At 36.0% G+C, this 24,457-nt stretch overlaps 2 protein-coding genes across 2 annotated transcripts; both read left to right on the forward strand.

Moving 5' to 3' along the window:
- The first annotated feature begins 10,006 nt into the window (after positions 1-10,006).
- Positions 10,007-17,320, forward strand: LOC147292450 (uncharacterized). The gene is made up of 9 exons (XM_086231482.1): positions 10,007-10,462; positions 10,555-10,647; positions 10,873-10,977; positions 11,547-11,699; positions 14,551-14,649; positions 14,754-14,882; positions 15,035-15,214; positions 16,384-16,500; positions 16,894-17,320. Exons 1-9 carry the CDS (start codon positions 10,118-10,120, stop codon positions 17,056-17,058), a joined length of 1,386 nt encoding a protein of 461 aa, XP_086087608.1. The 5' UTR covers positions 10,007-10,117; the 3' UTR covers positions 17,059-17,320.
- Positions 17,321-18,412: 1,092 nt separating this feature from the next.
- Positions 18,413-19,854, forward strand: LOC147292451 (uncharacterized). The gene is made up of 2 exons (XM_086230356.1): positions 18,413-19,505; positions 19,817-19,854. Exons 1-2 carry the CDS (start codon positions 18,413-18,415, stop codon positions 19,852-19,854), a joined length of 1,131 nt encoding a protein of 376 aa, XP_086086482.1.
- The last annotated feature ends 4,603 nt before the right edge of the window (positions 19,855-24,457 follow it).

Raw genomic sequence — 24,457 nt, forward strand, 5'->3', positions numbered from 1 at the left:
AAGGTCGTGGATGTTTGGGTTTCGAACGACCACGTGTGGCGTCTGATTGGGCTGGATGTTTACACAATTGAACTCAGCTCACCTAGGGGAAGATTTTGAGACCAACTCGACGTAAAGTGGTCGCCGGAATTAGTGACCTATCGGAGAAGAAGGCCAGATCAGGTTTGGTGTGAATCCATGTTTCCATTGGGTTGTTGAGCAATCAAAAGGCAGGGATAGAGAGAGGAGGAAGTGACTATTTGATTGAGGTCCATGTCGCCGGTGTTGGCTGCTGGACGGCGAAAAGATGGCCAGAGAGAGCTCAAGGCAGAGGAGAGAGAAGAAAGAGAAAGAGAAGGGGGTGTGCGGCTGCTTCAGGAGTAAAATGAGAAGAACAATGCTGAAGTTAGGTCTTTATAAACAAACCCTATCTGACGAATTTACTAAATTACCCTTTCACTTAAAATACCTGAAACTTGATAGTCGTAACTCCTTTTCACGTCTTCTTCGTGTCTACATGTTCGTAGTCCCGAGCCCTATCCAACTAGACCAAAAATTCGTTTAAAATATAAACATTTAATTTTATCAAATAAAACCTTAAACCAATTTATAAAAAAAAAAAATTTTTCAAAACAAACAATTTTATAAAGGGATTAATGTCATTTTGCTCCCCAGACTATTACACAACCCTGACTTTTTCAATTTTGCCAATTAAGGTTATTCCGTCAATTTATACATTTTTCATATAAAATGTCGAGATGATCAAGCAAAATTTAGCAAGAAATAAAAGAGGAAAAATGATGCATGAGGAAAAAATGATAAGATCTAATTGGAAGGGACCATTTTGCCCTCAAAGATTTGGATAAAAAATAGGGATTAATGCCATTTTGCTCCCCCGACTATAACACTTGTATCAGTTTGCTCCCCAGACTTCTAATTTGGAAAATTAAGGACTCTGACTTTTTCAATTTTGCCAATTGAGGTTTTTTTGTCACTTTACACATTTTTTATCCAAATCTTTGAGGGCAAAATGGTCCCTTCCAATTAGATCTTATCATTTTTTTCTCATGCATAATTTTTCCTCTTTTATTTGTTGCTAAATTTTGCTTGATAAATTGACGGAATATCCTAAATTGGCTAAATTGACAAAGTCAAGGTCCTTATTTTTTCAAATTAGAAGTCTGGGGAGCAAACTGATACAAGTGTCATAGTCTGGGGAGCAAAATGGCATTAATCCCTAAAAAATATGTAAATTGACAAAAGATCCTCAATTGGCAAAATTGAAAAAGTCAGAGTCCTTAATTTTCCAAATTAGAAGTCTGGGGAGCAAACTGATACAAGTGTAATAGTGGGGGGAGCAAAATGGTATTAATCCCTTTTATAAATTCATAGAAAATAATTTTAATGAAATATTTTATAAATTCATCCCTAAACCCAAAATGTCAATTGTCACTTTCTCAACTTTAGTTTCAAAGAAAAGAGGTCTTGTGCACAGTCACCATTACAAATTCAGTTTGGGTTAGGGGTGGGAAAAGAAAAATTATCCCACTAATCTCCCAATTTGGTTACTATGTTTATGGAGCTACCAAAAAATCAACTATCTTACAAATTAGTGGGACCTAAGGCAACTATTATCTCCACCATAAACATAAATAATCACTAACAATAAGTATTAGTGACCACCTCATTTGTCAATAGACACCCTCTCATCTATGGTTGCAAAAAATAGTGGCCTTTGGCCATATTTGTTGTAGTGAATCTTGACGGATTATGATGAAGTCTTGAAGTCTTGACGGATTGTAATATATGTGAGATGCATATGCATCCCAACCATCTATATCTAATCGATCTATATCTGTCGTTTTTCATTGTGAGTTAATACTCATCCCTTGAAATGTTATACACAATATCTCTCTTTTGTCTCTTTAATTTATCTACCTTCTTAGCTTCGTTACATTCTGAAGTTGCCTTCAAAAATATTAATTAGTCTCATGAAATTCTTTGATTAAATTGCAATTGATTGTAGAGTATATGGATTGCTCGTTACCTTGTACTTATTGTTCAGGAAATCATAGTCTTAATTTCTAGCTTAATTAATATTTACTCATAAGGGTTAATTAGGCTTAGGCTGGAATTAAGTGGGGGTACGCTCTTAGGTCCAGTTTGGTTCACAAAGTTGAATTCTTGATAAATAATTCTTATGTATTTTCCATGGGAAGAGAATGTAAGATCGCCACTTATATGTTTGTTAATACTGAGAAATTAACTAGGAAAAAAAATTTAAATCTATTCTCATGTTTGGTCTTTGAAGGAATTGGAATAAAAATATTTCCATTTTTCAATTATAGCCTCATTTATTATATATTTCTAAAAAAAAAAAAGGGTATGTAATATAATTAGTATTTTCAATTTTTAATAGGGGAAATTTGGTATTGAAAGCTTGAAATTAATGCTTTCCCATAGGGTATGAAATAAAACTAAGTATGTTGAAGGGTTTCATTTTCCTCCTTTTCGGGCATTACTTTCTCATCGAGACAAAATTACTTTCCCATGGTTGCACTTACCAAATATAGGAATGCATTCCCAAACCTCAATTCTAGGAGCCAAACAAGGCTTTAGGGTTACATTAAACTACTTTAATATATGATATACAATGTAATTTTCCTCAACCTAAAAGTTAAATTAATAAATAAAAAACTACAAGTGTTTGCTAAACTTTGCGAAACAAGCATTTGATAGAGATTTATTATTTCCTTAAATAAGATACCTACTAAACCTATTAAATTATGTCTCATATTTCAAATATGTCAAACGTACCTACCAAATATGTTTCATTAACTTTTTTATTATTTCCTTTTTGTTCTTGTATAGATATAGACAGGCTCCTTCTGTTGAGGTATACCTCAACTTATTTATGTTGAGGTATGCCATGTTGGGGCCCACACAAGTCGTTTTGTGTCGATCCGAATCGTTCATTTTTTACATTTCCATAGATAGATCATCATTGCAAAAAATTAGCCAAATCGGAAATCATTTGCCTATCTAACTTTGATCAAATAAATGGACGAACCAAATATTTTCGATGAAACCGTCCATTTGTTTTATCAAAGTTAGATCGGCAAATGATTTCTGATTTGGCTAATTTTTTGCAAGGATGATCTATCAATGAAGATCATCCTTGCGAACGGTTCGGATCGATACAAAACGACTCGTGTGGCCCCAACAAGGTTATACCTCAACATAAATAAGTTGAGGTATACCTCAACAGAAGGAGCCTGTAGATATAGATATATATATATTTAATTTTAATATTGCAGAAGTGTTTGTGTAATTGACTCAAGAATGACATTTTCACAAAGAAGGGCGACACTGGGTTTGTTATTAGAGTCGTAGAAACTAATATTTTAAAGGAAGAAATGCGAGATTCTTCTTCAACTTCATTATTTGTTGTTCCCTAGCTTCTTGGTTATGTGAGGCTGTCATTTTTTGTTCTTAATTATGTTCAATCAGATCAGCTATTTACAAAGCATCTAACCTTTGTCTTTTTTTTGTTATACTAACCTTTGTCTCTTTTGGCTTCTTGCTATCAACGTTTTAACATATTAAAAAGTCAACTATATTGCAAGAGGCAAGGATAAATAGTACTTATACAAATCAATTGAATGCACTTCTTATAATGATCTTAATTAACATATGTAGAGTTTAATTGTAATTTGACAGAGATAGCATCAACTTTAATTTGGAGGTCCCTTTTTGTGTGAAATTTGTTGCTTGTCAGTCAGTTGTGTTGTATACCTCCTTTATAAATGTCTTGTAGGATTTGTACCTCATGTTTAGAAGTTTATGCTATTTCATTGGGGTGTTACTTTGTTAGATTGAAGGTCCGTAGTAAAACTTTCATGTAAGTGGTACATGTATTTACTCGTTGTTTCTATCTCATGTAAATGGTGTCTACAATCATTATCTCTATTTCTTTGGTCATATAATGAGAAAGATAGACACAACGAGTTTATACATTGATGGTAAGTTTTTTTTTTTTTTTTTTTCCATGGGGTTTATAGCTCTTTTACCTTAGTAATACAATAAAAAATTAGGAAAAGTATAAGTTTGGTATACATTAATTAATAGCTAGGACTATTCGATATTTTTTTTCTTTATGCAGATCATTTTAAATATTTTGATAAACTAAATTTTTTTAGCTTACTAATTTTTACATTTCATTTATTTTAGATGCATCAACGATGATGGGAGGACTTAGACATTGACTATTCGGTGGGACTTTTGGAAAGAGTTGGAATGGAGTCCCTGCTTAGATGTCCCTGTAGGCCTCGTTTGATGCATAGAATTAAATTGGATAGGATAATGACTAAATTCATGTGTATTCAAGGAAGAAGTTTCTAACTTGAAGGAATAAGATGAAAATAAGATAAACTAATTCATAAGGGAAAAGTTATCCCTTCCAATCCTCTCATAGTGGGGGTTAAGTTTCCCCTTGTAAGTAATTAATCTTCTTCCTTCAAATTAGAAGACATTCTTCATGTTCTTCCTTGAATACACATGAATTTAGTTATTTATCTTATCCAATTCAATTCTATGTATCAAGCGAGGCCTTAGTGTGCAAGTCATATATGGTACAAAGCAACCTCAACCCTTCATGCTGTGTATCATTTTTCTAGTCATTATAAAGAGGAAAATATTTTATCAATTGACCCCAAAGTTTGTATTTGGATCCGCCAACCCATATACATATATAGACGAAGCTTTTAATGAGGGATTCTTCTTTGTTGTTTAATCACTATTCACTAGAGTCAGCTATTTCTAGGGTCACATTCAAGGACCATTCCTGCAAAAAAAAAAAAAAATAGACAATTAAGATTAAATGGTTATCATTTCTATTATTTATTGAAATCAATTTCACATCTGTTGTTCAAATCTTATCGAAAATTTGGTGCAAGTTATTCAACTACAAACTACACAATTGTAATTGCAATAAAGACTAAATATGAAATTATAAATATAAATAGTACTTTAGCTGCTGCAACTGCAATTTAAAAAAAAAAAAATCATGAGCATTGGAATACTTGACAGAAAATAGAAAACCAATGTACTTTTGTCCTTCACGTTATAAAACCAATTCCTTGTCATTTTGGATATTATTTTTAAGGATAATTTAATTAGAAAATTACGATTAAATACTAAATTTCAATAATTTTTTGGAATAGCATGAAGACAATATAATATTTCAATCAAACTACTAAATTTAAATGTAGTTTTTTAGATTAGGTCACAAATATGTTGATCCCTTTGATTTGAGCATTTTCATTTAACACTTTTGTCCTTTGACCCACATATGATGGGTGTTAGTTAAAATTTATAAGGTTTTAACAAAATTGCCCTTGAGGCTTTTATATTATCTTGAAAATTTGCTAATGTAGTCTCAACTTCACATTTAGTTGTGATTACTCACAACTTCAAATTTAGTTGTGACTGAACGACAGTCACATCTAAATTGTGAGACAGTCACAGTTAAGTTGTGACTTAATTGAATTATTTTTAGAGAAATTATATTACAATATAGTATAAATAGAGGCCAAAATAATACATAATATAGTAGTATGAGTTGTCTCTTTCAATTTACCAAGACAGTCACAGTTAAGTTGTGACTAAATTCTTTTTTTTTAAAATACAATATAGTATAAATTAATGTAATATTTTTTTTTTATTATAGTGGCATGTGATGTAATATTTGTAAATTTTAATACCTTTTATTTTATTATTTTACTTGACTTTTTAACTAGTATCTAATCTAAAATGTTATTTAATTTTGGTATCTAAATTAAAAAATTATTAAATTTTAGTAGTTAAAATCAAGGAATGAAATTTCGAAATTTTCGGTGAAATTTTGCCGAAAATTTCGTTTTTTTGGGTCACCGAAATTTTATTATATACCCAATTATTTTCGGTAATTGTTTTGGCGAAATTTTGAGAAATTTGGCTGGATTTGGGGGAAAAGAGGCTGGGAGGGGTTGGGTTTGGGGGAAAAGGGGCTGGGAGAGGCTGGGTTTGGGGGGAGAGGGGCAGGGAGGGGCTGGGTGAGGGGGGGTGTGTCGGGGATGGGCTGGGTTGGGGGGAGACATAACCCATTCATTTCAATTCAATGGGTGGGTTCGAGGAGGAAGAGGAGGCTCTGATGGTGAGAGCGGTGGGGTAGATCTAACCCATTCATTTCAATTCAAAGGTCATTGACTTGCAGATGCAATATTGAAGCGAGATCACTTGCCTACTTCTCCTGGATCAGACCTTTCACCCCAAGAAAAAGTAGGAAGGATGGTGATGCAGACCTTTCTCCACCAAGTAAAGTGGTAGCAACAGTAAAACTAATGCGAAGCTGTGATGGCCATTGTACAGTAGTAAGCAAATACCCAATATTTTGTGGGTGTTGTAAGCAAATACCCAATAATTTCATAGAAATGTCTTTTACTAATCTGAATATATGATTGCTCTTGAACATAATATTTGTAAGTTAAGTTTGCAAATATTACTTTATATTTTAGGCCTTGAAATTATAGTTTTTTTTTTAAATTGATAATTAAATTTTTTATTATTTTAAAAATTTAGGCTTATCCAACTTCATAATCCGACACAGCACCAAACATAGGATAACATTTAGTTCAGCTTACTCAGTCCAACACAATCCAGCATAATCCATAAGAATAGTCCAGTCCAACACAGTCTAGCGTGCCAAACGTGGCCAAAGAGTATTAGGGTATATAGAGTATATAGAGTTTAGTATTAGGGTTAGTGTATAGATTATAGAGTATAAAGTATATACTGATTTCATTTATTCATTATACTAATTTTGTTTAACAGTATTTGCCTCCAACGCGCATTATATTCATCTTCTATCACATGAAACCTATTATATAATTTGGTTTCTTTAATGTTTTTTATTAATATAGTAGATAATATGTTAAATAAACATATGGTCAAGTTTCATTCAAAATTTTCGTATTTTGATAACAATTTCCGTCGTTTTTGTCTAATTTTGTCGAAATCGAAATTTTAATCGAAATTTCCACGAAAATTTCCGTCGAAATTTCCATCGAAAATTTCCTCGAAACCGAAATTTTACTCCTTGGTTAAAATCAATGGACCTTAATTTAATTAAATAGCCCCATTTAATCAATGTTAAACTTTTTTTGATCCCTAGGCCCAAAACTTACTTTAATAGCTCTTTTTAATGTGAAATGTTATCTCTCTCTCTCTCTCTCTCTCTCTCTCTCTCTCTCTCTCTCTCCCTCTCCCTCCTTCCTTGATTGAAGGCTACAACAAAATAAAAAAATCTGGAGAATTGAAGATTTGTTGCAAACCTCTCTTACTGTTTCTTCTCTTTCATCATTATGTCTGTTAATTGAACTAAAAAATCTGGGAAGAAGAAGATCTGAAGAATGATGAAGAAGACGATCTGGATTTTAACACATATTAATTTTTGGCGAAGATCTGCCATCAAGATCTATTAATTTTAACAGATGCATGGAGATCTATTAATGTAATTACTACAAACAAATATGATAAAACAAGTTTAATCAAGTAAGCAATTGAACCCAGCTAATTTATTGTTAATTAATCCTCATATTGCTTTTAATCAACCCACAAATTGATGAATGAGTTTTTAATCAACCCACCGTAAAATAAGGGGAAAAAAAATTGATGAATGAGTTTTTAATCAACTCACCGCCCACCGCCCACCGCCCACCGCTCACCGCTTGTCCAAAATCAGATCTGGAATCAATGGAGAAGAAGAAGATGTGATGGTTGACACAATGCGTTGAAATTTTCGGTGGACACGATGGTCGACACAATTTTTCGGTACATGGAATTTCTGGTTGATATGTAAAGCTTTTTTGGTGGAATTTCTGGTTGACAAGATGGTCTGCACGAATTTTTGGTCGACACCGATAAAGGAAGATGATTGATCTATTTGGACCCACTAGGTTGTATATTCATTGTGATGGCTCATTCATTAATCAAATCAATGATCTATTGCAGAATCAAATCAATGATCTATTGCAGATCTTTCAAAGATCAATCTTGCCTAAGCGATTATCTCGTAAGTCATAATAAAAAGGTTAAAATTAATAGATCTTGATGGCAATGGTATAGAACATTGCATATCGAAATAGATCTATTCAATCATATCGAAAGTAGCGAAGATCTTTTCTTGTTTTTCTACTATGTCAAAGATCAATGATCAATCCATATTGAAATAGATCTGTAATTGCTTTAAGCCATGGGTTGTTAGCTGCAACCTTCAGTCAAGGAGGGAGGGAGGGAAGGAGGGAGGGGGAGAGAGAGAGAAAAAGAGAGAGGGAGGAAAAAGGTGGATGTTCTGGTCTACTGGTGAAATTTTCGATCTATAAAATATATATATAGGGCTATTTTGGTCACAAAAAATATAAAAGAGGTATAAAGTAAGTTTTGGGCCTAGGGGTGAACAAAACTTAACATTAATTAAAGAGCAAATTACAATTTAGTACCTCAACTTTACATATTGTTTCAATTTAGTACCTTAATTTTGAAAACTTACAAAAAAGTACCTCAACTTTCATTTTGTGTCAAAATAGTTTCTCCATTAGTTTTTATATTAAATAAACCGTTATCTGCTGACGTGGTAGGAGTATTTTAATCTTTTTTTCACATTTAAAAATAATAATATTTTTAAAAACTTTTGAATAAAAAAAAATTCTTAAAAAAATTAAAACTTAAAAAAAAAAAAAAATTGGGGGGAGACATTGCATTAATAAAATCACCAAACTTTTAAATAATCTGATCAGACATTGCATCAATAAAATCACCATCCTCCATTTCCAAGCGTTAGTTTTTCTTAAAAAATTAAAAATTAAAATTAAAACCTTTAAAAATTTAAAAAATTTGGGGGGAGACATTGCATCAATAAAATCACCAAACTTTAATTTGAATAAAACAAATTCTTAAAAAAATTACAACTTCTAAAAATGAAAAAAATTTGGGGAGAGATGGGCAAGGAGGGTCAGGGTTTTAAGGGGGGGTGAAGGGGGGTGGGTCGGGGAGAGGTTGGGGGGAGAGAGGCAGAGAATGGTTTTGGGTGGGGAAGAAGAAAGAGGGCGGGGAAGGGCTAGTGCTGGGTAGGGGGTGTGACGGGGCTGGGGGGGAAGATGGGTGGGGGGGGCGGGGGCGGGGGCGGGGGCGGGGGCGGGAGGGGAGAGGACGGGCTGGGTGCGGGCGGGAAGGGCAGGGGCTGGGAGGGGCTTGGTGGGGGTGAGAAGGGGAGGGGATGGGTGGGGAAGGGGGGACGGTTGGGAATGAGGCTGGAGGTGGTGCTACGTGGGGAATGGCTAGGGACGGGGGATGGGGAAAAAAATTTAAGAAATTTTTTTATTCAAAAGTTTTTAAAATATTATTATTTTTTAAATGTGGGTAAAAAGACAAAAATACTCCTGTTATATTAATAGATAACGGTTTATTTGACAGAAAAACTAACGGAAATACTATTTTTATATAAAATGAAAGTTGAGGTATTTTTTTGTAAGTTTTCGAAGTTGAGGTACTAAGTTGAAACAAAATGTAAAATTAAGGTACTAAATTGTAATTTATTTTTTATTAAAATAGGTTATTTAATTAAATTACCCAATTTTTAACTTTTTCTATTAATTTTCAAATAAAACTACGAGAACAAAATGTAAAATAGCCCAGACTACTCTGATCAATATAGAAATTTAATTAAAACAAACAATATATTCTTCCTAAGATGAGAACCATTCCTCCACATTATTGATTGTGTTAACACTAATGTCAAATTCACGAAATTTATTTTCATTATAAATGTCTGTATACATATTGTTAGTGGTCCAAAATGATTTTAAATAAAAGAAGTGTCACTACTCACTGCGCAGTGTTAATCCCATCGTATGGTCAATATGAAAGTCCGCGGCACTATCGCGGCATCTTATTACTGGTCTGTCAAGAGGTCAAAGCACACATCACCTCTCTCTCTCAGCCTGTGTGAGCCTGTCTTCATCGGAATGAGACTCGTAGCGAGTAAACAAGAAGAAACCAGAAGCCAGAAACCCTAGAGAAATCGAATAAATTAGCGAATTGCATGTTGGAATCAAACCAAATGGTGAAGAAGCGAGTGCCGGAATGGCTCAACAGCTCACTCTGGTCCTCTCCCACGCCTCCCTCTCCTTCTCTCGACGACGATCGCGTCCAACGGTATCAATCCTCCAATCCCACCACCACCAGTAGCAGCAGCTTTACATCTGTGGACCCACCTGCCTTGGTGGACCCACCTCTCCCTGTGGCCCCTCCCTCCGCCATCAGAAAAGAACAGCCTCCTCCTCCTCCGGAGCCCCAATCCTCAGATTCATTCTCCGATCACGACGACAAGGCCTCCTCCACTCCCTCCCCCGAAGATGTCTCTCGCCAATCTCAGCTCTTAGCCGAGGTCACTCTCTCTCTCTCTCTCTACACTATGTTTATATTTGTGTATCTATAGGTGTTAAATGGTTTGGGTTTTTTGTTCTTTTGTGTTTGTAGTTATCGAGGAAGACGGTAAATTTGGGCGAATTGCGGAGGATTGCGTCGCAGGGTATACCGGATGGTGCCGGGATACGCTCTACGGTCTGGAAGGTGCTTATGATGATTCGTAATTTCTGTTTAGCTTTTGTTTGTTTCTAGAGAAAATGCAGGCAAAGGCTAATGAAACTATTACATTTTTAGCTTACTATGCATCTAGAGTGATAATTAAAGTGACACAATAAAAAAAGAATTTGGAATTTCGACTTTCGACTTTCCCTGTTGCAATCAAGGGACTTGGTCTGATATTAAGGGTCTTGATATGGTTGTTGCTTGCAGCTTTTACTGGGATATCTACCTCCGGATCGGGGGCTTTGGTCGTCTGAGTTAGCTAAAAAGAGGTCACAGTACAAGCATTTTAAAGACGAGCTTTTGATGAATCCTGTAAGTCATGCTTTATTCTTCTCTCGATTTATATACATTATGTTTGGATTTTGAAGATCAAACTGAAAGACTAGAACAATAATACAGGGTTTAAAAACACTACAGATCGTTTCTTAAATGGACTAACATTTTTCTTGAAACTAGTTACAAGTGTCGATCACAATTGTTGCTCAAATCCATGTAGATGTTGAAGAATTTGTAAGTTGATATGGTTGAAACACAAGCTGGCAATGCTAATAGTGCAAAGAGTGGTTGACAGACTTTTTTGTCTAGGAAACAATAGGTGTATTAAATTTTATTTGAATGGAGGGTAACCCAAAAGTTTTTACTGCAAATGTTCTTGTATTCTCATCCAATTTAGCAATATAGTTATATTTAATTCTCCTGTTAGTGTTTCATATTGCATGTTTCTTGGTTGATAGCTTAGCCAGCTTCATGGGATTTTAGTAAAAAGTTAAGATAAAGTCAAAAGTGAAAGGCTGACATAATATATCTATGTGATTCATACATTTTGCATTTTTTTAAATCTGTAAAAATATGGGTTCCTGAATGTTCCTTTGGCTAGTCAGTCAGAAATCACGAGGAAGTTGGATGACGGCACAAATTGTGACAATGATGAATCAAAAAGTCAAAGTAAGGGTTTGCTATCAAGATCAGAAATATCTCATGGGGAGCATCCATTGAGTCTTGGGAAGTCCAGCATTTGGAATCAGTTCTTCCAGGTAATTACCTAGTCAAGTTACTTGCTCAATTTATTGAAGGGCTACAATTGATGCTTTGATAAATTCTTTCCTCCACTCAACTCAACTCAACTCAGCTTAGCCTTTATAGAAATAATAAGTGGGGTAAACTATATAAACATTTTTGAACTCCTTTGTTCCTCAAGAGTAACTCCTTTTTTGCCACTCAAATTTATCAGAAATCATATTTTTCAGTGCATCATTAAAACTTAGAAGTCATGCCTTTCCTAACTACTTTTGATCTTAGAAGTCATACCTTTATTTCTTTTTTTCTTTGGGACCCACCTTTTAGACCATGAGGCAGATGAACTTAACACCTTGTTGTGATGCAATAGAACATCCTCTTCACTCTTAGGAATGAGGATTTGCCCCTTTAGAAATATTATCCCCTTGTCACACCATTTCCAAGATTTAAATAACCAGTCCACATGCTAGGACTTGTAATAGTATTTAGGATAACTAATGATCCTAAATTACCTTTTACTTTCATAAGGCTAAGTGTTTTATTTTATTTTTTTTTTTATTCATGAGAACCCAACCTCAAAGGTCATAGCATAGCACCATTTCATGAATAAGGCTGTCTTTCCACAATAACTGTGGAGGATTTACTATTTACATTCTAAAGCATCTCAACTTGCGTAAGACAATTAAGTTAGTTACGTATATCTTTCTAGGCCTACCCCTCTTGCATATAATAACCAGTTGCATTATGTACAAATAACAATACATATAGCAACTTTCTAAAACAAATGATTCAGAAAGGTTTTAACATGCAGCTCAGTCAAACCAACAGATGTTCCTCTCATGCCATTCCCTTACTTTTATGCTCTCCGACCACAAAACCTGAAAAGCAAGCTTGGGCTACTAGCCTAGTAGGTAATCACAGTTCATCTCAAATTCACATGTCAAATCAAAAAGGATTCACATTATATAAATTATGTGACCATCACGAAATCTAAGGCAGTCAAATAGCAGAAGTCACGCATAGTTTTCCCATTGCGTACACTGCAATGTACAATGCCTCTTGGCCTCAATACAGAGCTGCCATAATTGTTTGTATAGTTGGACTCACCAATTGCTGTAGGTAGTATAGACCATATTACTGCACTAACTGTAGGCTGATTGGATCCTGGCCAACTCAACTATATATAAAATCACTTCAACTGCAATATATACAAATGAAAGGCCTCCGCTTTGACACATGCATACTCACATATATCTTTTTTTTGGTTAACTTACCAATATATACCAGCTCTTGCATATACATTTTCTTTCCAGTTTCATAATCATTGGCAGTACAAATCCATGTGAAGCACTGTTTAAATTTTCATCAGATTTTTTTTTTTTGGTCAATAATTTTCATAAGATTCAAAACACCAATAAACATGCTTCACAGATTTATGAAGAATCATGTCTCTTAAAAAAAAAAAAAAGTTTTATGATGAATAATGTGACAACCAAACAATCTGAAATTGTGCATTAATGATGAAGACACATGGGGTTTTATTTTCACAGTACAATTGCGACGTCCTTTGGCAAGATGTAGCTTGTTTTGGCCATATGTGTGGTATATTTTCAAATGTCTACTTTTTGAGTAACTCTTAGGGGGGTGTATTCAATTAAGATTTTAATGGACTTTTGTAGAGTTTTTAAAAGTCATTGACTTTGATAAAGTTGATGGATTTTTAATGACTTTCATAAACTCCACATAGACTTTGATAGAATTCTATTTAGAGTTTCTCTGACTTTTCTCATAGATTTTGAAGGATTTTTATAGACTTTTAATAACTTTGATATAATTTTTTATTATTTATTTTAAGATTTTTCCAATATGTTTTTTATTTTTTTGTCCTCCGTGAGTGAGTGGAATGGGGATGAACTTCAAGACTGAGATGCATGTGTTATAAATTGTCCTAATATTGCAAACAATATAAAAAGTTGTGACTAAAATTGTAGGGGACCAAAATTATTTTGTTCTATAATTTGTTATAAGTGTTTTGAATTTTACGTTTTTATGTTGTTAGACTGTTAAATATTGTGTTTTAACGAGTTGTTAGAATTTGTCTAATTGAATTGACAGGTTGAGAACATTATATGATGTGGTGGTAACATTATTTCTCAAATTATGAATGTATAATCTTGTGATTTTGTTGAGTACTTAAAAACTGTGAAGTGGTTGGTTTGAATATCTTGCTGTTATATTGCATTGTGGCAACGTTGTTGGTTCCAACCCAGGATGAGGAGTCAATTAATATAAGAGAAAAAGAAAATTAATATAAGAGGATATAGTAATTAGAAAAAAATAAATTAAGAGGTGGGTGAAGAAATAAGATTAGGAGGTTTAGCATCACTCTTTATAAAAAAAATAAATACCACTTTTTTAATAGCTTTTTAATATTTGAAATCCTTTGAAATCTGCAGGGGGACACTGGAGAATTATTGACTTTGATATAACATAATTTACACTACAAAGTCCATGAAAGTCTTTTAAAGTCTATCATTTAATAAAGTCAATGACTTTTTGAATGCCATATCACTTTTATAGACTCTAAGTCTTAATTGAATACCATAGACTTTTTAAAAGTCTTGATTGAATACTACCAGATTTTTATAAACTCTTTAAAAGTTTTGATTGAATATCACCAGACTTTTTAATTCCACCAAAGTCATTTAAAATCCTAATTGAATACACCCTCCTTAGTTCCTTGTGCTGTTGTACAGTTATATAATGTTGGTGGCAGTGTCTGGGGCCAAACCTTCTTATGAAATATGTAACTCCACCTTTGAATGTTTTCTAATTTTTTTTTTTTTTTAAATACTTTGGGTCATGTAGGACACAGAGATCATAGAGCAGATTGACCGAGACGTAAAGCGCACTCATCCAGACATGCACTTTTTCTCAGGGGACTCTCCATTTGCTAAATCTAATCAGGTTTGTCCTTGGTATATGGTTTGAAGTACAGCACAGACAAGCCATAATATTGTTGTGTACAAGCCATTTTGCTGACTTAAATTAAATGTATATAAAAATTTCAGGATGCCTTGAAGGACATTCTGGTTATATTTGCAAAGCTAAATCCCGGTATAAGATATGTTCAAGGGATGAATGAAATTTTGGCACCACTGTTCTATATATTCAGAAATGATCCCAATGAAGAATATGCGGTAAGAATGGCATATATTTCTTTTATTTTACTTTTATTAATTTTAATGTAGAAGGCATTCTCTCTCGATCAATTTTGATTTTCACTATCATGCTTTCTATTTATCGTCCTTGGTTAATTTTGCTCATTGTTTCCCAATGTCAAGTTATGCAGGCCTTTGCAGAAGCAGACACATTCTTTTGTTTTGTTGAATTATTGAGTGGATTCCGTGATCATTTCTGTCAGCAACTCGATAATAGTGTTGTGGGAATCCGTTCCACAATAACAAAATTGTCACAACTTTTGAAGGAACATGATGAAGAGCTATGGCGTCATCTTGAAATCACAACTAAAGTAAGATACTTTTTAACTTGTTTCCTTCTTCTTTTTTTTTTCTCCAAAGATGAGTATATGTTTTTCTCTTATCAAACGGGTAGCTCATGGTTGAGTCATTAAAGCTATGGTTGAGTGTGGCACACTGGGGTTGTCTTCTAGTTTAATGATTTCATGGTTAGATAAGGGAAACATTGTGCATGAGTTTTACAATGATCTTGTTCAATTTGCGGAAAACCTTAACGTCAGATTATTTGTCAGTTTTAGTTTTTCTTTCCAATTTTGAGCTTAACTGTTTACAAGGGGGCTGGATTGGAGTCCAATTAGTGAATTGCAGGCAAAGTGACTGTTCAATTTTGAGCTTAACTGTTCACATGAGTGAGTTTAACCATTTTATGGATCCATTCAAAATATTTTTCATCATCATATTATGATAGAACTAGAGTAGTCACAGGTGGGGTTGATCAGCTTAAAGGTGTTGTTCTGACCTAACCAACCTCATCAAGTTTGGCTTTTGCAATAACCAAATGATCTGATGGGTCTCAAGTTTAACCCACTCTAATCTGGCTCCCTTAACCCAATATAAGTCATCAAAGCCTTGTGCGCTTTCAACATAATCAACATATGTTCCAGCTTTTAAATTTGAGTGTGTTTTGTTGGTTATTATGTTTGTATTATCTTTCTTGTAGTAGAGGGTTGTATATTTTGTGGGCTGCTCACTGATTTTACATCCCATTTATCATCAATATAAGCTTTCAGTTTCCTATAAAAAAAAAAAAAAGGAGGTTTTTTGTCATATTTTTGTCTTGTTCTTCAATTCCTCAAACAAAACAACCTAATTATTACCAACTGTACTTACTACCTTAGTAACTAAACATTAAGTTTACAGTAAATTAAACTCACATGGGCCCATGCATGAACATGCTTGTAACGCGTGCTTGTGCTGGGTCTAACCTCTGCACAATCAAGCACTAATACCAGTTCAGAGCTGCTGAGCCAGCACAAAGCGCAATTGACCTAATTTAAATGGCGGCACCATTTACATCTCTAGATATGGTGCTCTTTTGCTTAGCATTCATGATTTTCCACGTATTTGTAGAATATATCTTTTTAAGTTGCTACAAATGTCGTATTTAGGCCACTAAAATATTTCTTAGAAATGCCTGACTGGGTTCTAATTCAAATGACAGGTCAACCCCCAATTTTATGCATTTAGGTGGATCACTCTCCTCTTGACCCAGGAATTCAATTTTGCAGACAGCCTTCACATTTGGGACACACTTTTAAGTGATCCGGAAGGTCCTCAGGTAATCTCAGTCTTTCTAACTTTATGATCCGGTTGCTTTCATTTGTTCTATTGCTTGTACAAGAGACATTAAAATAAATGTGTGCGCATGTGAGCAAGAGCGAGTGAGAAGAGAAAGACTTCCATGTAACGAGTGTATACACCCACACTCTCACAATATCTCCTCACATACTACAAGTCATGTGACCAGTTATTGTAAGAGTAGTGATGGTGTATACACCCATTACATGTAAGTTTTTCTCATTATTAAAAAATAAGTGTTGGTGCTCCATGAATTTGGGTTTGCTTTCGGCTTTGTCTCTGTTTCTATTTTGGTTTTAGTTTTAGTTTTTAGTTTAGTTTATAGGATATTGTTTATTTATTGACCAACAACAAAGCTAACTAACGATTGCAGGAAACCCTTCTTCGAGTATGCTGTGCAATGTTGATTCTTATTCGTCGGCGCCTGCTAGCAGGCGATTTTACCTCAAATCTCAAACTACTGCAGAACTATCCTCCATCGAACATCAGTCATCTGCTATATGTTGCCAACAAATTGCGTGTACAATCCTCAGGCTAATTTACATTACTGTCTTATAACCTTTTCCCCTTCATTTGTGATTCAAATTTTCAAGTTTGTAAATTACTGGATGTACATGTTCTTAAAGTACCGACTGATGCTATAAATTAATTCTCTTGGTAGAATTGGTTACGTTTTATTTATTTCGTTTCCCCACCAATTCTGGAATGATGAAATTGTTTACTACGGATTGTTGTTTTGGACCACTAGTCATGCATGTTGATTCGTTGGTTAATTGAATTGTTTGCGGTTATTTACATCATATTTTGGACACTTGGTTTTAGCTTTGGTTATGTTTGTTCATGTATCAATATTTATTTGTTCCTATGGCTATAAATCCTTCAACCTATTGAAATTTAAATATTGGACTTGACTGGTAGCCAAGCTCGTAAGATTCTGACGTCCATAGAACTGCCCTCCCCTTCCAAAATGTAAATGGGTAAATGAAAAAAAATAATGAGAGGACAAGGAGATGTGATCATCACCATTAACATCAGATGGCCTTGTCAAAATTTGATTCGAGTCTCCGACAGGTAACCGAAAGCGGTAAAAAAACAAAACAAAAACCATGCTCTAAATCTTGAAGCCTAGGTCACTTAATTTATAATTACCTTCCTACACAAATTGTAGTTCAATGGCCTAGAAAATTTGAAATGTATTTCCAAATAAGCCTAGTTCATATTGTACATTTGTACATGTATGAATTTGTTATTTTTTTTTTTCCTTGCAAAGGAATTGAATTTAGGATCTACCCTTCCATCTCATCTTTCCTATGCCACTTGAACTAAAATTCTTGGGCTATTTTTTCGTTAAATTAAAAATAGAACCTAAGAAATGGAACCAGGGCAACACCCACACAAGACGAAGGCTAAAATAAAGGAATAGGCCGAGGATGAGGAAGCTAAAAACAAGAAAGAAGGCAACAAAAACAAAGAGACCAAAACAAGCAGCAGCAGCGGCAAGAACAGTAGGTCCAAAAGAGAGAGAGGCCAGATAAGACCGGCAATCTACCAACAGACCAAGAGAACCACCAAAGCACCCCCAGAAGGAACAAACATACTACATATTAAAAGCAAAGATCAAGAAGATAAGTGCTAATTGATTTAGATATTAATACATTTGTACAGAGAGATATGTGTTGTGTAATTAGCATGCAGTTAGCCTTAGTTTTAGCCCCTTTTTACTCGTATTGGGCTTATGGCCTCCTAATGCTGTTAGGGTTGCTCATGTATATATACTTTGTAATATGGCATTGCCGCAAGTATGAAACTATTACTTCAAACATAAACTTCTATATGGTATCAGAGCACAATTTCGATCCTAGACCTGAAATCTAAAACCCCGAGCAAATCTCATGGCAGGAGGTAGCGATACAGAGGCGAAACCCAAGACAGAATCCTCTTCGAGAGTACACGAACCATGGGAGAACTCCAATCATGCTCTTTACTTGCATCATTCAGATCAACCTGGAGCTGTTCTTGTTACACAGCCCTTGATGGAGGATAATTTTTCTGAGTGGACTCAATCAATGAGCATGGCACTCAAAATCAAGAACAAACTTGGTTTTGTTCTTGGAACTCAAACCAAATCCCTTGTTAACCTTGAGGAGCAGCAACAATGGGAGCGGTGTGACACACTTGTCAAGACATGGCTCATAGCCTCCATGTCAAAACCTATTTCTGGTAGTGTCAAGAATTGCAAGACATCCCGTGATGTTTGGACAGATCTTCAGGAAAGGTTTGGTCAAACCAATACAGTTCAACTCTTCAATGTTGAAAACGGAATCCACGCTTGTCTACAGGGTTCTAATTCTGTCACCACATATTTCACAAAGCTGAAAAGCTTGTGGGATGAAAGAGATGTTTTATGTGAGATGGAGTCCTGCACGTGTGAAGGAGGAGTTAAGATGGTGGAGTACATCAAGAATCAAAAGACCATGAAGTTCCTCATGGGACTGAATGAAGGGTACGACACTCTTCGTAGTAACATAGTGGCCATTGATCCCTTACCGGCAGTAAATAAAGCTTATGCCATGGCTTTGCGCCATGAGAAGCAGGCGGCAGCTACTCTCGGCAATAAATCCGTAGTGCAGCCAGAAGGGGCTGTGTTTGCCGTGAAAAACAGTGCGGAGGGAGAAACCAGCGCTGAGGATGGAAAAAGATGTACCAAATGCAATAAGAAATATCACACAGCTCAAAATTGTCGAGCACATCTCAAATGTTCTTATTGCAATTGGAAAGGGCATGACTACGAACATTGTCGCAGGCGCAAGGCAGCTGATGTGTCTCGAAGCAATAATGTGATCTCGGGACTTGAAAGAACAACCGGGGCTCTTAGCTTTCCTTTTTCTAAAGAAATCTGCCATCAACTAATTGAGATGTTGAGTAAGAATGCCGCTGCCTCCACCAACCACATTGGTAACACTTCGTCTCATCAGGAACTCTCAGGTAAAGCCATGTATTTTAGTTCACAAAATACAACTAGTACCTGGATATTCGATAGTGGGGCAAGTAATCATATTGCTTGTAACCCACAACTCCTTACTGCCATGAAACCTGTCTCAAATCGGTATGTTAAACTACCAGATGGAACCACGGCAAAGGTAACTCATGTTGGACAGATGATCTTTAACCCTCAGCTTATCCTTCGCAATGTGTTATGTGTTCCTATGTTCTACTTGAACCTCATATCCATTAGCAAGTTAACACATGACTCCCTTTGTATATCCATCTTTCTCAAGAATGCTTGTTTCATACAGGACCTACGATCGGGGAAGATGATTGGGATGGGCCATGAGAGGGAAGGATTATACTGCCTTGACCAAGCAAAGCAAGTGACATGCAATTCGGTGATCAGTACGTCTGGGAGTCTTTGGCATCAAAGGCTGGGCCATCCGTCCAGTAGAGTATTACAATTATTTCCTTTTGTTTCCAATAAGTCTTGTGACACAGACACATGTGTCATTTGTCCTCTGGCCAAACATACCAGATCTTCTTTTTCTTTAAGCAACATTTCGAGTCAATTTCCTTTTGAATTAATTCATATAGACATATGGGGTGGTTATCATGAACCATCACTTTCTGGGGCACAATATTTCCTTACTATAGTTGATGATTTTACTCGCAGTACTTGGGTTTATTTAATGACTCACAAATCAGAAGCTAGACAATTACTTACTGATTTCATTAAGCTCATCGAAACCCAGTATGACACACATGTAAAAATAGTTCGGAGTGATAATGGTCCTGAGTTCAAAATTCCTAATTTTTATTCTTCAAAAGGGATTATTCATCAAACGAGTTGCGTCAACACACCCCAACAAAATGGTGTTGTTGAACGTAAACATCGTCATCTGCTTAATGTAGCTAGAGCACTCCTCTTCCAGGCACATCTGCCGAAGTCCTTCTGGGGAGATGCCATTCTTACAGCTGCCTATCTCATCAATCGCACTCCAACGCCACTCTTGAACGGAAAGAGTCCTTTTGAACGACTATTCAACAGGGTACCTGTATATACACACCTCAAAGTTTTTGGGTGTTTATGTTTTGCTTCCACCCATCCTCTTAAACCCACAAAGTTTGATCCTCGAGCAAAGCGATGTGTCTTTGTCGGGTATCCACACGGTCAAAAAGGGTATCGGGTATATGACATAGAGAAAGAGGAAATTTTTGTGTCTCGGGATGTATTATTTCATGAAAAATCTTTTCCTTTTCGGGATAAAAATTCATTGTTACCTACTTCACATGAAACATCACCCTTTCTGATTTCTTCTCGTTCAAATCTTGATTTCTATGAAGATTCCTCTCCCATTGATATTCCTCTCGAAACAACTGCCCAGCTTCCTGATTCTCATCCAACTCAAACTCTTTCACCAGCAGCTGATCGTGACATCTCACCAAATCCTCTATCCTCATCCTCATCCATTCTGCCTGATCCTCCAGCGCTTGACATCATGCCTCCTGAGCAGCCAAGACGTTCCTCCCGACCTACTAAGACTCCAACATTCTTGCAAGACTTTCACGTGGAGGCAACTCTTCCCTCTCGGTCCACTTCGTCATCTTCACCGGACACAGGTACCTCTCATTCCTTAGCAAATGTTTTGTGTTATGATCGTTTATCACCTCATCATCGAGCCTTTACAGCTCAACTTACCCTCCACAAAGAACCGAGTTCTTTTGCGCAGGCAGTCCAAATACCTGAATGGCGCATTGCCATGCAACAAGAGATCAAAGCTCTCCAAAGCAATCACACATGGAGCTTAGTTCCTTTGCCTGCACACAAATGTCCTATAGGCTGCAAATGGGTGTACAAGATTAAACTTAATCCAGATGGAACGGTTGAGCGTTACAAGGCACGACTTGTCGCGAAGGGGTATAGTCAAGTTGAAGGGATCGATTACAACGAGACTTTTGCACCTGTTGCAAAACTCACCACCGTCCGTGTCCTCTTGAGTCTTGCTGCAATCCGAGGTTGGCATCTACATCAACTGGATGTCAATAACGCGTTCTTGCATGGTGATCTTTCCGAGGAGGTTTACATGAAACTTCCACCTGGCTTCGGACGAAAAGGGGAGAATAGAGTTTGTAAACTACATAAAAGTCTCTATGGTCTAAAGCAAGCAAGTAGACAATGGTTCATTAAGCTTTCCACAGCGTTGAAAGCTGCAGGTTTTAGACAATCATGGGCAGACTACTCATTATTCGTCCGAGCACAATCTGGAAAATTTACGGTGCTGCTTGTATATGTTGATGACGTAATTCTAGCCGGAAATGACTTGGAGGATATAAATGCTACCAAAGTTTTTCTATCCAACAGATTCAAATTGAAAGACTTGGGGCAGCTCAAGTATTTTCTCGGAATTGAAGTTGCACGCTCAAAGCACGGCATAGCACTCTGCCAACGCAAATACGCACTGGAAGTACTCGAAGACAGTGGCTTTCTTGCAGCCAAACCATCTTCTTACCCAGTTGATCAGAATTTGTCCTTGACTAGAGCTGATGGAGAGTTGTTGCCTGAGCCTTCGCAGTATCGAAGGTTAGTAGGTCGTTTAATATACTTAACTATTACGAGACCGGACTTGGTATATGCAGTTCATATCCTCAGTCAATTCATGGACAAGCCACGACGACCACATCTTGATGCAGCACACCAAGTGCTTCGGTACATAAAGCAGACTCCAGGCCAAGGGATATTCCTACCAGCAACAGGAAAGGCAGAACTCACAGCCTATTGTGATGCAGATTGGGCAAGATGTAAAGATACACGCAGATCACTTACAGGATACTGTGTTATGCTTGGTAATGCACCTATTTCTTGGAGGACGAAGAAACAAAGCACTGTATCACGAAGCAGTGCTGAAGCCGAGTATCGCTCCATGGCAGTAGTGTGTTGCGAGGTGATGTGGTTACGCAGCCTACTCAATGACTTGGGAGCAGATCAGAAGAGTCCAGCAAGATTGTTTTGTGATAACCAAGCGGCAATACACATTGCTACAAACCCAGTGTTTCACGAAAGAACGAAGCATATTGAGATTGATTGCCATGTGGTTAGAGAAAAATTGCAAAGAGGTGTAATCAGGACATTCCACATCGGCACCAAACAGCAAGTAGCAGATCTCTTCACGAAGCCTTTGAGCACAGCACAATTTGGAACTTTGCTTAGCAAGTTGAGTGTGATTAATATCCACTCCAACTTGAAGGGGAGTATTAAAAGCAAAGATCAAGAAGATAAGTGCTAATTGATTTAGATATTAATACATTTGTACAGAGAGATATGTGTTGTGTAATTAGCACGCAGTTAGCCTTAGTTTTAGCCCCTTTTTACTCGTATTGGGCTTATGGCCTCCTAATGCTGTTAGGGTTGCTCATGTATATATACTTTGTAATATGGCATTGCCGCAAGTATGAAACTATTACTTCAAACATAAACTTCTATACTACAGAAAAATAAGCAACAGTACTATGAAGGCAAAGGAATAAGGCGCAGATAACACCAATAGAAAAGTAAGCAAAAGCAGTTGATAATAGATGGGATAGCAAAGTGAGGTTATCAATAACAAGGTTCTAGAGATGCCTCAACATGAGGGCCTTGTTCCATGTATGCAAACGTTTGATGCCAAGGCAAACCTTCTTACAAGCAATCTTAGCAACATAGCTGCTAGCAATAGTACTAGGGGCATAAGTTATTATCTCGTACTTTAATTACTAAATGATTTGTCACATAACACACTAGTTTTTCTTTGTAAATAAAGGAGGTGCAATATAGACCCAAATATAAGCAGATAATCACATTAATTTAGAATCTAGATCTAGAAAATTTAAAATACTATTGGTGCCTCAAAATTTGAAATGCTATCACATCATTCCAATGGCCACAGGACTTCCCAGACCAATTAAAGATCCTAAGTTCTCAAGATCAAGAAGGATTTTCTTCAAAAGAATAAAGTGACAACCCCGTAAAAAATGCTGACGTGACCGCTAATGTTGTCGTGGCGCGCTGGATGTGTGCCATGTATCACATATTTTATTTTATTTTCAGATTTTTTCTATTTTCATATTTTTATAAACTTTGCAAATTAATGAAAAATACCTCCAGACTCATAAAAATATACAAAAAATTCTTACGAACTCATCTTGACTAGTACTAATTTACTATGGGGTTAAAATACCAATTTTTTCCTCTAAGTGTTTCCTAGAAAATTTGAGAAATCCCAATTTATTTCTAGAAAATTAAGCAAGATTTGTACCAGGCTTTAATTTCAGCCTTCAAATATTCTTCTATGGCTAAAAATAAATCTTGCCACATCTACAAACCTTGCATTTTCCCTCAAATAATATTTATAAAAATTTTTATAAAAATCTATCAGCGCACCACACCTCACGCCACCTCCTTCCCCTCCCTTTTCTTTCCCTATCTTCCATTCTCTCTCTACACTTTCTCTCTAGATTGACAGAGAGCTAACCTTGATTCCACACTGTCCGGCCCTCATCACTTTCTTATTAGGGTTCTCTCTTTCTTTGAGATATGGGCTATATGGCTATTTGTACCATGAATTTCAAAGGGTTTAAATTGAGCCCAAAAGAAATATTAGCCCAAAGCCAAGTCCCATGTGGGATGCCTTTGGCGAATAAGAAATGCATTGGCGAAAGAACACCTTCTCGGCTACACCAAGCCGAGAAAGTTATGAAAATGGGCCAATAATGCAAAGCCACGTGTCCCCTTAAAGTTGTCAAAAGCTGGGTAGCAGCTATCACAAGGGATAAGCATTAAAATCCTAGGTTGTTCAAGACAATACATGTGGCAATATCTAAAGGAAGGCTGCCTAGGGTTTCAGAGTTTTGATCCAAGTATAAATACCAAACTACGACAAAAGTGATGCCTCTCTCCAACAACTCACACA

This window comes from Dryas octopetala, chromosome 2, assembly GCF_963921425.1.
Source record: "Dryas octopetala chromosome 2, drDryOcto1.1, whole genome shotgun sequence".
In the NCBI taxonomy this organism is placed as follows: Eukaryota; Viridiplantae; Streptophyta; class Magnoliopsida; order Rosales; family Rosaceae; genus Dryas; species Dryas octopetala.